The 12,800-nt window shown below is 39.4% G+C and overlaps 1 protein-coding gene across 1 annotated transcript in view; it reads right to left on the bottom strand.

The window, feature by feature from the left end:
- Window positions 1-12,800, bottom strand: part of SNX9 (sorting nexin 9) — a 73,853-nt gene that overhangs the window by 33,001 nt on the left and 28,052 nt on the right. The window contains exons 3-4 of the mRNA XM_087817712.1: window positions 11,199-11,273; window positions 9,723-9,848 (exon numbers count right to left, since the gene is read on the bottom strand). Coding sequence (XP_087673838.1) covers window positions 9,723-9,848; window positions 11,199-11,273 — 201 coding nt within the window. The remainder of the gene's footprint in view (window positions 1-9,722; window positions 9,849-11,198; window positions 11,274-12,800) is intronic.

Raw genomic sequence — 12,800 nt, 5'->3', positions numbered from 1 at the left:
GCTATTCTATTAGCACACAAAGCCGCCTCCTTCATCTTCCTAAATTTTGTCAAAGTCCTACCGGATCCTAAGGGATCCAGTCTCAGAGGTTGCTAGCTCACAATGTCACATCCTTATATCCTTATATAGTCTTAAGTTAGAGTCATTTGCATATCAGGTGGTCATTCCCACTAGTAAGTCACAGTTATAGTCCTATCTTATTTAAAAAACATTTCCCCCAAAGATTATCAAAATGCCTTACATAAAGTGGCAAGGACTCAAAGAAATATTTTTTTAATTAAAATGGTTAAATTTTACAAAGAGAGGGGTTGGATTTTCCTTATGCATACTAACTTGAGTCATTTATAGGAAAATAACCCTACTGTGGTTGATCACAGAATAAATGATTTTCAGCACATGACACTACCACACTCTTCCATGTTACAAAAGCAGCACCAGCACACTGCAGAAAAGTTGGAAGATAGACAGGCACAGATGGACAGAGGGATGGACAGATATGCGATAAAACAACAGTAAAATGTGAATGGTAAAATTAAGACACTAGTTTATGATTATTCACCATAAAATTCATTGACATTTTCAATGCCTGAAGTTTCAACAAAATGGTAAATTCAACAAAATCTGTATATACAATCACCCTGTCTTCTGAACTCCATCAGGATGCACACAGGAGACCCAGAGAAGGGCTGTATCCATCAGAGTCACCAGTGATTCCCTGTTGCCTATGAACATGGGTCCTGGCACATAGTAAGTGCTTAGTAAATTAAGCATTTGTTAAATAAAAATACTCCCAAAGTGTGTTTGTCTGAATCTCTATTATAAATGCATTTTCATCTGCCTTGCACTAAAACTGGCTGACTGTCCGGCTCTTCCCCTAAACCCTATGCCAATTAAATGAAGTGCTCCTTAAGGCCAGGAACAATCTATTCAACACATTTGCTTATTTAGCACTCTAAATTTAAAAGCTATCCTACCCTCATAAAACGAACAGAGACATACCTACACTGGTTTTATATAATGAGAATCACTTAAATATATTCACTGAAAGGATTAAAGCATAAGCTGAGTTTCTTCAGAAAGAAGACTGTTTATGCCTGACTGCAGAGCCAGAAAGACCACAGAATGAGTCAGAATGGCCATGAGGGGATGGGCAGTGATGGGTTTTCCTGAGATGATAATCGTAGAAAAGCTGTGCGTGTTACAAATACATAATATGGGATAAAAAGGGGCAAGGATAAGAATACTGGTCCACTGGGTGAATTTTAAATCCCAGGGACCACGGATTCAACGGAATTTGATTCAAGTAAATTTCATGTGGGTACAGTGGTTAAGAACTTAGGCTCTACAGTTGTCTGTCTGGGCCTGAATCCCAGCTTTATCACTTACGAGCTGTATGAACTTAGCCAAGTTACTCCATCTCTCTTAGTTTCCACATTTATACAATGGGTACAATAATATTAACTTCCTCATAGGGGTTTTATAAGGATTAAACGACATAATGTATATAAAGCACTTAACACAATACCTAGCACATAGTATGCCTTCAGGAGAGGTTATCTTATTATAAAGGGGGGAGGTGGTATCACCTAGAATATAAAGACATGAATGAAGACTGGCAGTCTTTTGAATAAATCCCTATATGACTAGTACACCTATTAGTTTATGCTTTAGAGGAAAAGATTAAAAAGTTGTATTTCTAATTGGTTTCAATGCCAGAAACTTTTGATTAAAGAGGTGATAACAAGCACTTAAGATATTTTTTATTCTAGCCAAAGATCTGTTTCCTTCAGATATATAAATGAAAGAAAAAGAGAGAGAAATGTTTCACTTAAAAGTTTAACAGCAACTCCTAATTCTTGGGACCCTTGGCACAAACATTTTGAGTGCTAAACGCTGAGATCTTGGTTTCCTCAAAGCCTAACCCCTACTGTAACAAATCAGGCTACAATGCTGGGCTTTAATGATGATACTTTAGCCTCTGACTTCTTTGCTATCAATCCCAATAGCCCCTTTGTCTCTCAGCAGCAGGCTTTGGCCACACACTCACGCATTCTGGTCTTCCACTAAGGCTCTAACCCTGAGGCGCCTCTTCTCCACTTCCTTCCAGCTTTCCTTCCGCTCTTCCTCCTCAGCAATGTCTTCCTCTTCTTCTTTCCCTCTCTTTATGGCACCAAACCCCTCCTAAGTCTCAACCACGTCATCAAAAACTCTTCTTTAGACCTCACTGCAATTCCGAACATTCCACATGCCCCAAGAAGAGCTGTGTAAGATACTTTACCTGAAACAATGACCTCACTGGGAAAAAGGTATTACTTCTTAGGGTTTTAAATGCTTATCTTCTCTTGCATTCAAGTTTGAATTTTTACCTTATTTATGGAAGGAGAAGGAGAAGATGAAGAAGGTGGTGACTGGCTGAGACTTTCAACACAACCAATCTGAGCCAAAATATCCACCTTAAAATAAAAAAGGTGCTCAGTAAATGGAGGGAAAAAAAAGAAAAAAAGAGTATACCAAAGCTTTTAACTAAAAACAGCAAATACATAGCAGGGCTAAGTCCACCAGAAAACTCTAGCATGCCCCTCACTCACACACATTACATGCACAAAGCAAAGCCCCAACTGGGTAGCAGTGGGTTACCTTCAATGCATTAGTAGATATTCTAAAGATTGTTGTTGTCATAATGCAGTATCTCTGAAGCATTAAACATAATTATTTACAGCACAGAAGAGATGGAGCAAATACCATGCAAGTCACACAGCCAATGAAAGAAACTCCAGAGAAAAAACATAGCTAAGCTCTTAAAAAATGCTAAGATGTTGAACCTTTTGCTTTCACACCCACCAGATACACGAGAGAGCGAACACAAAATGAGCAGCTACCAGGCTGATGAGAAGCAACCACAGAGCCATGATGAACCCTACCAAGCCCAGCTGAGAGCACTGAACAGCCGGTCCAGGCCATGAACTTGGGAGCAAAGGTCTTTTGGTGTGTGCTCCTAAGGCTCTGACTGGCTCAGTACGCAGCATCGTCATGAGAACAGGTAACCGATACACTCCCATGAAGCCAATCAAGGCCAAACTGGCATCACCGTTAAGAGGACAATGTTAGAGTCTAATTTCCATGCTTCAAAACCCAGCTCCACAACTAGCTGTTAAGGAAGTCATTGCCATTATTTAATGTTTATACAATGTTACAAGAATGCATTTTTTTTTGGTACAACTCTCCTGCAAATGGCAGCATTATTTCCATTTTATAGATGTAGATAAGTTTGGTTTTGGAAATCAATTACTATGCAAAGTAGACAAGATGGAGTAACTGGGATACAGTTTATGCTTCCAGTTAAAACTAAAAAATAAAAATGACTAAATATATAAAGCTGATGTCAAATCACTGGACATGAGGCAATAAAGGGGAGACTTTCCAGGCCACGGCCCGGGGGTGGGAAACCCACACAAAGCCCAGTGGTTTCCATGAGTTGAGGAGATAGCTGGGAGTCTGGGGCATAGGGCCAAGGGGGGAGACATGGCTAACTGAAGGGGACCCCAGGTCTTAGGCTCAGCACTAATCAGCAAGTGCACATGAGAAAGCCACCAGATGAGAGGATTACGTGTCAATCTTTCACAGGGCCCTTCTCATCAGCCTCACAGGGCACTGGGTACAGAACTAAAATGGGCTTTGCCTCCTGGAGGGGCAAAAATACTAAATGTTGCTCTGGTCCCACTTTAAAATGTTTACAAAACAAGACCTGAAAGTAACTACCTGCTTTCCAGAACAAGGATAAAACTATTTATGGGAATACAAAGTATCCAGCACATAACAAGGCAAAAATCACAAATGTCTAGCATCCAATACAAATCACCAGGCATGAAAAGATGACCCGTAACAAGAGGAAAATCAATTGAAGCTGACCCAGTAATAACAGATGATAGAATTAGCAATATTTAAGAGCAAGAAAATTTTAAAATATTGATGAAAGAGGAAACACTCTGAATGGGCTTCTAAGAGGTGACAATTTTAAGCATAAAGGAAAAAAAACACTCTAGTAAACCCATGGGTCCCTAACAATACTTAAAAAAAGATAGAAAAACTCGTTTGTTGCTATTTGAGGCAGCTATTAAAACAACTTACTTTGAAAATTGGCAATTAAAAGGAAAGAATCAGACATCTGTATTGAACTCCAACAGAAACTTTTCCAAGGCAGCTAACCAGCTTCAGCTGATGGAGAAAGTGCTGCTTTACAGAAGACAGCCTGCTCCATAAAGGTGGAAGGAATAACAGTATCGATTCAGGTAGGCAAGGATTATCATTTGGTGGTAAACCATTAGGTGAATGGTTAACAGCAATAAATTAATACCAGACACATTGCTTTACGGTTCTATGGAGAAAATATAACTAGACAATGGAGGCATAAGACTATCATAACCTGACCTGAGGTCATTCTGATCAGTAACAGTGGATAGACCACGTATCATGTCTTCTGACGAGATGCAGCATGAATGTACAACACAACCCACGATATACTCTCGCCCAAAATGTTCAATTTTAATCCTTCCAGCCTTTAGGTACAACTTCCAATTCATATGAAGTACCGAGGACAGAGGGACAGCTTAAGCAACACAAAAAGGAACAATCAGACAAATCCAAAAGACAGGAATTTTATAGGACAACGGGCTAAGTCAGAATTTTTTAAAAAAAAGCAGGGACAGTGCTGGCAAAATGGACTTACAGGGACATTATGAACAAATCAGATGTAACGCTTGGTCCTGGATTGGACACTAGCTGACAAACAATTATAAAGGACATTCTTGGGTCAGCTGGGAAAACTGGCCTGGATACTATGTGAGATAAAAATTTACTGAAAAGGATCATCAACTTTTAAAAGGTTACGAACAGTATATACTACTACATGTCTCATATGGATACACACATGTATGCATGCCCATGTTTACACAGAAAATAAGACATGGACCAAGGTGCAAAAAGTAGTGTATTGTGGGAATGTGATGCTTTTCTTTTTGCTAATTTGAATTTACTGATTTTCTCTAGTGCATATGTACTGTTTCTATAACAAAAAGTTATTTATGAAATTCCTTATAAAGAAAATAAAAATGCTAGTCTACAACTGCTGACCACAAAAATGACAGGTTCTGGTTTTGCTATATTTTGCTATTTTGTTGTATTTTGCTTCTTATATGACACCCTTGGGGGAACTGGACCAGTAAAAATCAAACTACTTCTGACAACAGGTGTCAATGAAAATGCAGTAAGACCTAAACAGGAGCTTGTTGGTAACAATCGTGAGATCTGACTCAATTCACTGATTTTCCAGGAAGTAGACAAGACATAGTCTAAGAATAACTTTCACTGCACAGATCATGAGAATAGCACCACCAGCAGAGGCTGGGAGAAGATGAAGAGATGGGTGACAAGCGCCATTATTTGTGTCCACTTGAACTAGGTCAGACCTCAAGTGATCCAGGTCTGAGAATTAATGAAAAAGATAACATATTTCATTAAGGCTGCTTTCTACCAAACCAGCAAACAAGAGTACAAAGGATTTATGAAAGCTCAAAAGATAAAGATGAGTGGTCACAAGCTCCCACTGCTCACCCAGTTCCTTTTAGAGAACACCCAAAGTTTACTATGGGTCAACACAGATCATTCAGTTTGAGAAGTCCACCAGGTAAGAGGAGTCCCTAATCATGGGCTCGCTACCTTTTACATTGTCATCTTGGGGGAGAGGGCTGGGAAGCACCTGAGGGTCCACCTTATTACCACGTAAGGAAATTCTTGCTGTGCCTCAGCCACACACATTTACATTCTATGTGTTGTGTTGCCGTTTGGCTTATGCTATGGCCTATCACACTATTACATCCTAATAAATGGTCCTCTGATTGGAAGAAAAGGAGGAAGGAAGGAATTTTGGAACTAGAAACTTCCAGGGCAAGACTTTGTCCAGGGGTATATAACAAAAATAAATGGCAAGTTACTTGTTTTGTGAAGGCTGAGGTTATTATGGCTTTTTAAATTTTTTTTATTTTTTAAAGACATTGACTGGTTGCCTCCTGTATGCGCCCTGACATGAACTGATCAGTATGAACAGATCAATGTCTTTAAAGACCAAAGTCTTTATCTGACATTTCTCATTTATCAAACATTTACAAACAACCATGTGCCAACTGTATTAGGAAGTGAGAACAGAAAGCAAGTAATGTGACTGCTATACTCAACACGTGGTTCAGTTTCTGACACAGACTTAACTCTTTTTCTGAAAAGAGCAACAGAGGGTGTAAAATTCTCTTATGTAAAAAGCTTAACCATTCCAGCCCTGGCCGAGAGGCTCAGCTGGCTGGAGCCTCGCCCTGTGCATCAAAAGGCTGGGGGCTCTATTCCCAGTCAGGGCACATGCCTAGGTTTCGGGTTCCATCTACGGTTGGGGCGTGAATGGGAGGCAGCCTGTCAATGTTTCTCTTTCTCTCTCTCTGTCCCCGCTCCCCCCCTTCCTCTCTCTCTAAAAATCAATAAAAACGTATCCTTGGGTGAGGATACAAAAAGCGTGGCCATTTCAGCTCACAATACAGAAGAACGGTAAAGTTTCCCATTTTGTTCCTTGTATTTGCTCAAAGGACATCAGCTAGTTCTATAGATGAACCTCTAGTCACTTCAGAAAACCACTAACAGAAATAGAAAACTTGTACATTCTTTTAAAAATGAGGCTAGGTCACTAGGGCAGATTAAATCCACTGGCAGCCAGCCACGTGAATACTAGCTGGAAATTGCTCCCCCAATCTAAATGGCTTACCAAATCCTGTGTTAGTTTACATCACGGCCCCACAGGTGTCAATTCCAGTTAAATAAAGTGAAAATAAAGTTTGCTTTAGAAAATGGATAGTACTAATATTAGCCTAGAGAGTTTACTTATTTTGTTAGCACAGTTTTAAAATAGGTAGCTTTATGTACCAAACAGGATGATGCTATAAATAGCAAAAGACCATTTGCTTTCAGATAGATCTATCTAGTAAAAGTCCATGCTTAACGGGCTTTTATGAACACTCTTCTGATGATGGGTTGTGCATATAACAATGCTGACTAACCCTTTATCATCGCTGTTTTTAAGGTCAAAAACCAAAACAAACCCTTTGCTTTTGTCAATTATTTCCTGTGGGACAAAAAACAAACAACAAAAACACCAAAACCACCCTAAACAATCAATTTCATCAGCATGTGGTTTTTAAAGGTTCCCAAATGCACAAAACTGTCTTATGTAAGGCAAGGATCTGTGACCAACAATGCATGGGAAGTTAGTACTGCCGGCCTAGAACAATTTTAAAGAAAAATGTCAACGAAACCTATAAATAGATGTATACAACCTCCCTTAGTGTTTAGTGTAACTTAACACTAAAGGGATTCATTTGGGGTGAGAGCAGGGGTTCGGAAACAGAGAGAACCTTTTCAACAACGGTTTTGTAAAGAGGAAGTCTCAATAAGCAATCATGAGAGGTCAAATGGCATTATAGACCTTATTTGAGATAATGAAATAAGCAAACTTAATACCTTTGTGAAGGTTTCTTTTGCTGATATGTTTTAACGTGGACTACAAAATGGCCTTAAGATGGATTTTTTGAGAAATAAAAAAGCAAAATGTAGTTCTAAAAGTACTATTGCCTCCCTCATCTCTTAACCAATAAAAATTCCTTCATAACAAATATCATTACATTGAAAATCTCTGCATATTAACAGATGTTATATTCCTAAGTACCCACTTCACTTAGAGCATTTGTTTAATAAATAAACTGTTAAAGAACAGGAACAATCCCAGAGGATTTTCTGTAAGAAAACTAACTATTTTTGACTGGAAATCCAGCAGATGGTAAGATGATGGGCTAGTGATGGCTCCTGGTCCTACAGCCAATGTAGAAGACAAACCTTCGTTAGACAGAGATTCAGGTTGAAATCAGCAAATCTCAAAACATTTTCCACTGTAAATACCTTTTGATTACTTATGACTGAACAAAAATATTATTCCAACATTTGCAGAGCACTCTGTTAAGATGAAACCCTTTACAGGTTACAAGAATAATAAAAATATGACAAAATCTCTGCTCCTTACCAAGCTTACAAATAAACAATATAATTTATAAGCCTCAAATAGTGCTACAAGAATTGAGAGGAAGCAAAGGGGAGAAGAAAAAACAGTCTTCTAAAGACATGATATTTGAGCTGAACCTTGGGGGCTGGGTAGACTTCTGAAAGATGGAAGGAGTCATTCTATCATTCTTGGAAGAGAGCAAAGATACAAAGAAAAGGTGGGGTAGCATGAGGCATATTTGGAGAACATCCCACTTGGCAGGAGCCTAATACATAAGTAAGGATAAGGTAAGGACGGGGCAGCATTGAGAAATCACAGAAATATAATTAAGGTCAGGAAAGTATCTAGTCCCACCTCAAATTCAGATGAATTTCTTACACAGTTTCCTACCATGCACTGTTCAGTGTCTGCTTGGTTATTCTGACTGATAGGATAGTGACTACCTCCTTGACAGCTCCTTCTCTTTGTATGTAGAAACGGTTACTTGTTCCAGGAGGCATGGGGGAGCCCCTAAATGTCTTATTACAGAGGCAGCGGTGTATAAGATAACTGTACTGAACAATTATTAAACCCCTATTAAGTACCAAGTACTATTCTCAATACTTTAGAACTATTTTTCCATTTACTCTTCCCAACAATTCTATGAGGTTCACTGACGAGAAAACTGAGGCACACAGAACCCAAGTAGTCGAAAAAAATATCAAGAAATAACATTCCTGCCCTGGCCAGTTTGGCTCAGCGGTTAGAGAGTCGGCCCACAGACTGAAGGGTTCCGGGTTTGATTCTGGCCAAGGGCATGTACCTCGATTGCAGGTTTGACCCCCAGCTTTGGTAGGGGCTCGTGCGGGAGGCAACCAACCAATTGATGTGTCTCTCTCACATCGATGCTTCTCTCTCTCTTCCACTCTCTCTGAAAAGCAATGGAAAGAATGTCCTCTGGTGAGGATTCAAAATATACCTATGCATGTAACATTCCCTAAAGGCCATTCATTCTGAAGATGCAGGCGGCAGTAACACTCTGACATCCACCCTCTGAATTTTCTTGTTGTCACTCACTGTGGATAACCAACTAGCAATAACTGAACTAGGCAGCGTCACTAAACAGGTATTTTCATTAAAATTAATGTAAAATTTCAGTGTATTTTTCACACTGAATTATCCCACTATTCCAAGTTTTCTATAAACAAGACAATAATATTACCAAATGCTGAAAGATGGATTTGCGGTCACTTGTACATGTGTTGTATCTTCAAGAAGAGGGAGCTCTAGCTGAAAGTAAGGTGCCAAGGCCAGACAAAGCGCTTCCTGTCCCAGCCAGAGCTTTGACACTGACTGCCTCAGCACCGGACCGTTTTCTTTCCACACCCTCCCCTGATAGGGTATTCGCAACCTACAGGGTCTGTGTTCAGATCATGCCAGAGTTTTAAAGGCAACTCTTGATGAACACTATGCCTTTTCTCTTATAATCAACTTTATAAACAGTCTTTAGCAGGTTCCACAAGCAAGTTCTTTGTTAATGCCCAACAGAAATGCCACATAAACATCTGACAGCTATAATGTATCACAAGCTTTCACAAATGCACTTTGCTCTCAGTAAAGCCAGCCACGCCCAGCAGGGTGATGTAAGGCTTACCTGGTTGTTACTGTTGGCAGCTGACGAATTAGCTTGAGCTGTACTTGCTGAGAGGGAATCGAGGAAGGCTTGATCAGCTACTGAATTTCCACAAGAAAATGGATCTTTTCTATCACTGGACAAAATCTGAGTATTAGAAAGAATCATAATTATTTTCATAGATTAGAACTATTTCAGAGTTAGAGTCCCTGAGGACAAGTAAGAACTGTCATCTATTATGGAAAAGGGGTTTATATTCCTAAAAGGCAAGCAAGCCCAAGAACATTTAACTATTCCTTTTCTGTAAATATGTAGATTCTAGAAAATGCAATTAATTACAGTATGCTACTTAAATCCTCAGATTTTTCTCATTCTTGTCAATTTTTAGAATCCTGAATGCACACTGCACACAGCAAAAGCACAACATAAACTTAAGACACATGGACTGAGCTCAGGAGCCTGTGAACCCTCTGAAACCGTATGGAAAAGGTCGGGGTGAGTGCAAATACATATATTTCTAAGAAGGGCTACAGATTTCATCAGATTCTCCAAAGGGTTCAAAAGCTTCCCGTCCAAGCTCTCTCAATCAGGAACAAGGAAGACAGCCTTCCCATTATATAGGCAGAGCCCAAGTATACATCTATCTGTCCAGGGTATAACTCCTCTCTACTGACACACAGGTCAAATTTCTCAATTTTTAAGCCTTCTCTTTACTCCAGAAAATGATATCATTTGAAAACAAGAAATATTTGTTTTGAGATCCTTTATTCTGGACCTCACTCGGATTTTACTCATAGAGCACCAGGCAACCCTAGTTTCTGTCATCTCAGAGTAGAGGCAAGCACACCATATACACCATTCTTAGTCCTGAGTGACCCACAGACAATCAGCAGGGGGCACCAGGAGGATGGCTCACAAGAGGGTTTGTCAGATGCATGGGTGTGTCCCAGGCAGGGAGCCTCATTCATTCAGGGTGTTGTAACACTATCCTTGGCATCTATCATAACAGAGCTTAAACCAGGCAATGGTTCACAGCAGCTCATTTAAGACCCTTCTGTCTGCGGGCATGGGGGAAGGAACCGAGAGAAATGCCCTAAATTAGCACAGGGAGAAGTTACTTAAAAAGAAATCTATTCACACTTTGTGAATCAATTCTACAAATAAACAGTATTGTAGGCAGCAGCTACTACACAATATAAGCAAATGAAAAAATAGGGACTTATATTCAGAATAATTAAACAATGCTATCTTGGAAAGAACTTAACCTAAATATTTGGAGTCACTCTTTAGAGCTTGGGTCTACAGACAATATTTTTTCTTAGTTCTACATCAATGTATTCTCCACATTTTATGATTAGAATGTATTACTTTGACAATGAAAATTTTTTTTATTAAAAATAAAATTGCTATCTTCCAGTCTGTCCCTTAGGTTGATAATTCATAAAATGATGTGTGACGAAGACAAGGTTTAATTAATAAATGACAGTAAGTTCTTACTTCAACATAGTCTGTGGGAACAAGACCTCGTTCCCCTTTGCTGTTTCTTGCTTCCAGCCATCCTCCACCAACATCCTGAGAAAGTTTAAGAAAAATAAAATAATAAAAAAAAGTCTTTAGTTGGAACTTCCTATAAAAATTTTGCTTTGGGAGTTGTTATACATGTGATACACAGGTCAAATTTTTCAATTTTTAAGCCTTCTCTTTACTCCAGAAAATGATACCATCTGAAAACAAGAAATATCAAACTTCAATAATAAGTGATCAAAGATTTTAAAATAGCCCATTAACAGAATGTCATCATTTTGTGATTCCTTCCTAGTTATTGGTCTTTGGTAGATCACAAAAATGATCTGCAGCTCCTACTGCCAAGAAGCAGCATGCACTCCCCCACCTCTAGAAGCTGCGCTGTACTGTGTGACCTCTTTGGCCAACACAGTGAGGTGGAAATGGTGGGGTGAGCTCAGAGCCTGGCCTCAGGAGGCTTTGCACATTTCAGGCTGCGTTCCCCCGCAAAGAGCTACTATGTGAGTACATCTGGGTTGCTAGATGATGACAAAGTCAAGGCCCAATCTGCCTGTTGCCTCATCCAAAGCCAGCCAATCCTCAGCAGGACCACTGCCAGTCATGTGAGGGAAGGAGGGAGGCAATGTTACCCAGGGGCCCCAAGCCTGGTGCCAGGTGACTGCAGGCTCATGAGTGAGCCCAGGTCAGTAGAACCATCCAGCTGATTTGTAGATCCCTGAGCAACAACAAATGGTTGTTTGTTTTAGCCACTAAGCTTTGGGATTGCCTATTATTTAGGAAAAGCTAACTAACTGATCCCTTGGTTCCTTAGCTCTTCTGAATAAGTAATATTAATAAACTAAATAATAAAGTATTCTATACCAGGATTCCTATTTTTCAACCTATTATCTCAGCAAAGTCCCACTTCCTCCCTTAAAACAGTAAGAGTTGTCTTAAGTTCATAAATTGTGCCCTAATTAGCTAATAATTACCTGAACCTAGATAGAACATTCTTTTAAAAAAATCACTTTGTCCATTCTTGACAACAGCAATTTAAAGACAATACTATTTTTCCAAGAAATGAAGAATAATTCTTCATTTTAAAAAATTAGATAGGTAAATAAAAGAATCTAAATTTCTTCTATGATTAAAATAGAACCCATTAACTTATATATCACCTAGCGTATTTTATAAAACTACATATACTTTTCTATCCAATAATTCATTTTTGCATCTAAGACATATAAAGTAAGTTTTTAAATACTATCACTATTAAGAAACCACCATCCCCTCGTCATCCCTTGTTCTCCTTCCCTGCTCTCTGTGCTGCAGCTCTCCTCCTGTCTCCTGTGGAACACACCTGCATCTTCTTCCTTTCCCAGAGTCCCCTCAGCCTTCCTGGCACCTTCCTCATGTGCTTCCTGTCAAAGATGCCTGGGAGCCAGCCCCTCTCCAGCCCTCATCTCCAGCTCTGCATTTCCATTTTTAAACTGATGCAAAGCTACAGTCCAGGGCTGATTATTTTCTATTCTTTAAACTCAACATATCTGAAAGTAAGCTCATTTAGTCTTTCTTCCTGACTTACAGGCATTAATA

The sequence above is a fragment of the Miniopterus natalensis genome, chromosome 5 (assembly GCF_054644295.1).
Source record: "Miniopterus natalensis isolate mMinNat1 chromosome 5, mMinNat1.hap1, whole genome shotgun sequence".
NCBI classification, from domain to species: domain Eukaryota; kingdom Metazoa; phylum Chordata; class Mammalia; order Chiroptera; family Miniopteridae; genus Miniopterus; species Miniopterus natalensis.
Note: the sequence above shows the minus strand (reverse complement) of the source record. Positions and strands in the feature narration are given on the sequence as shown.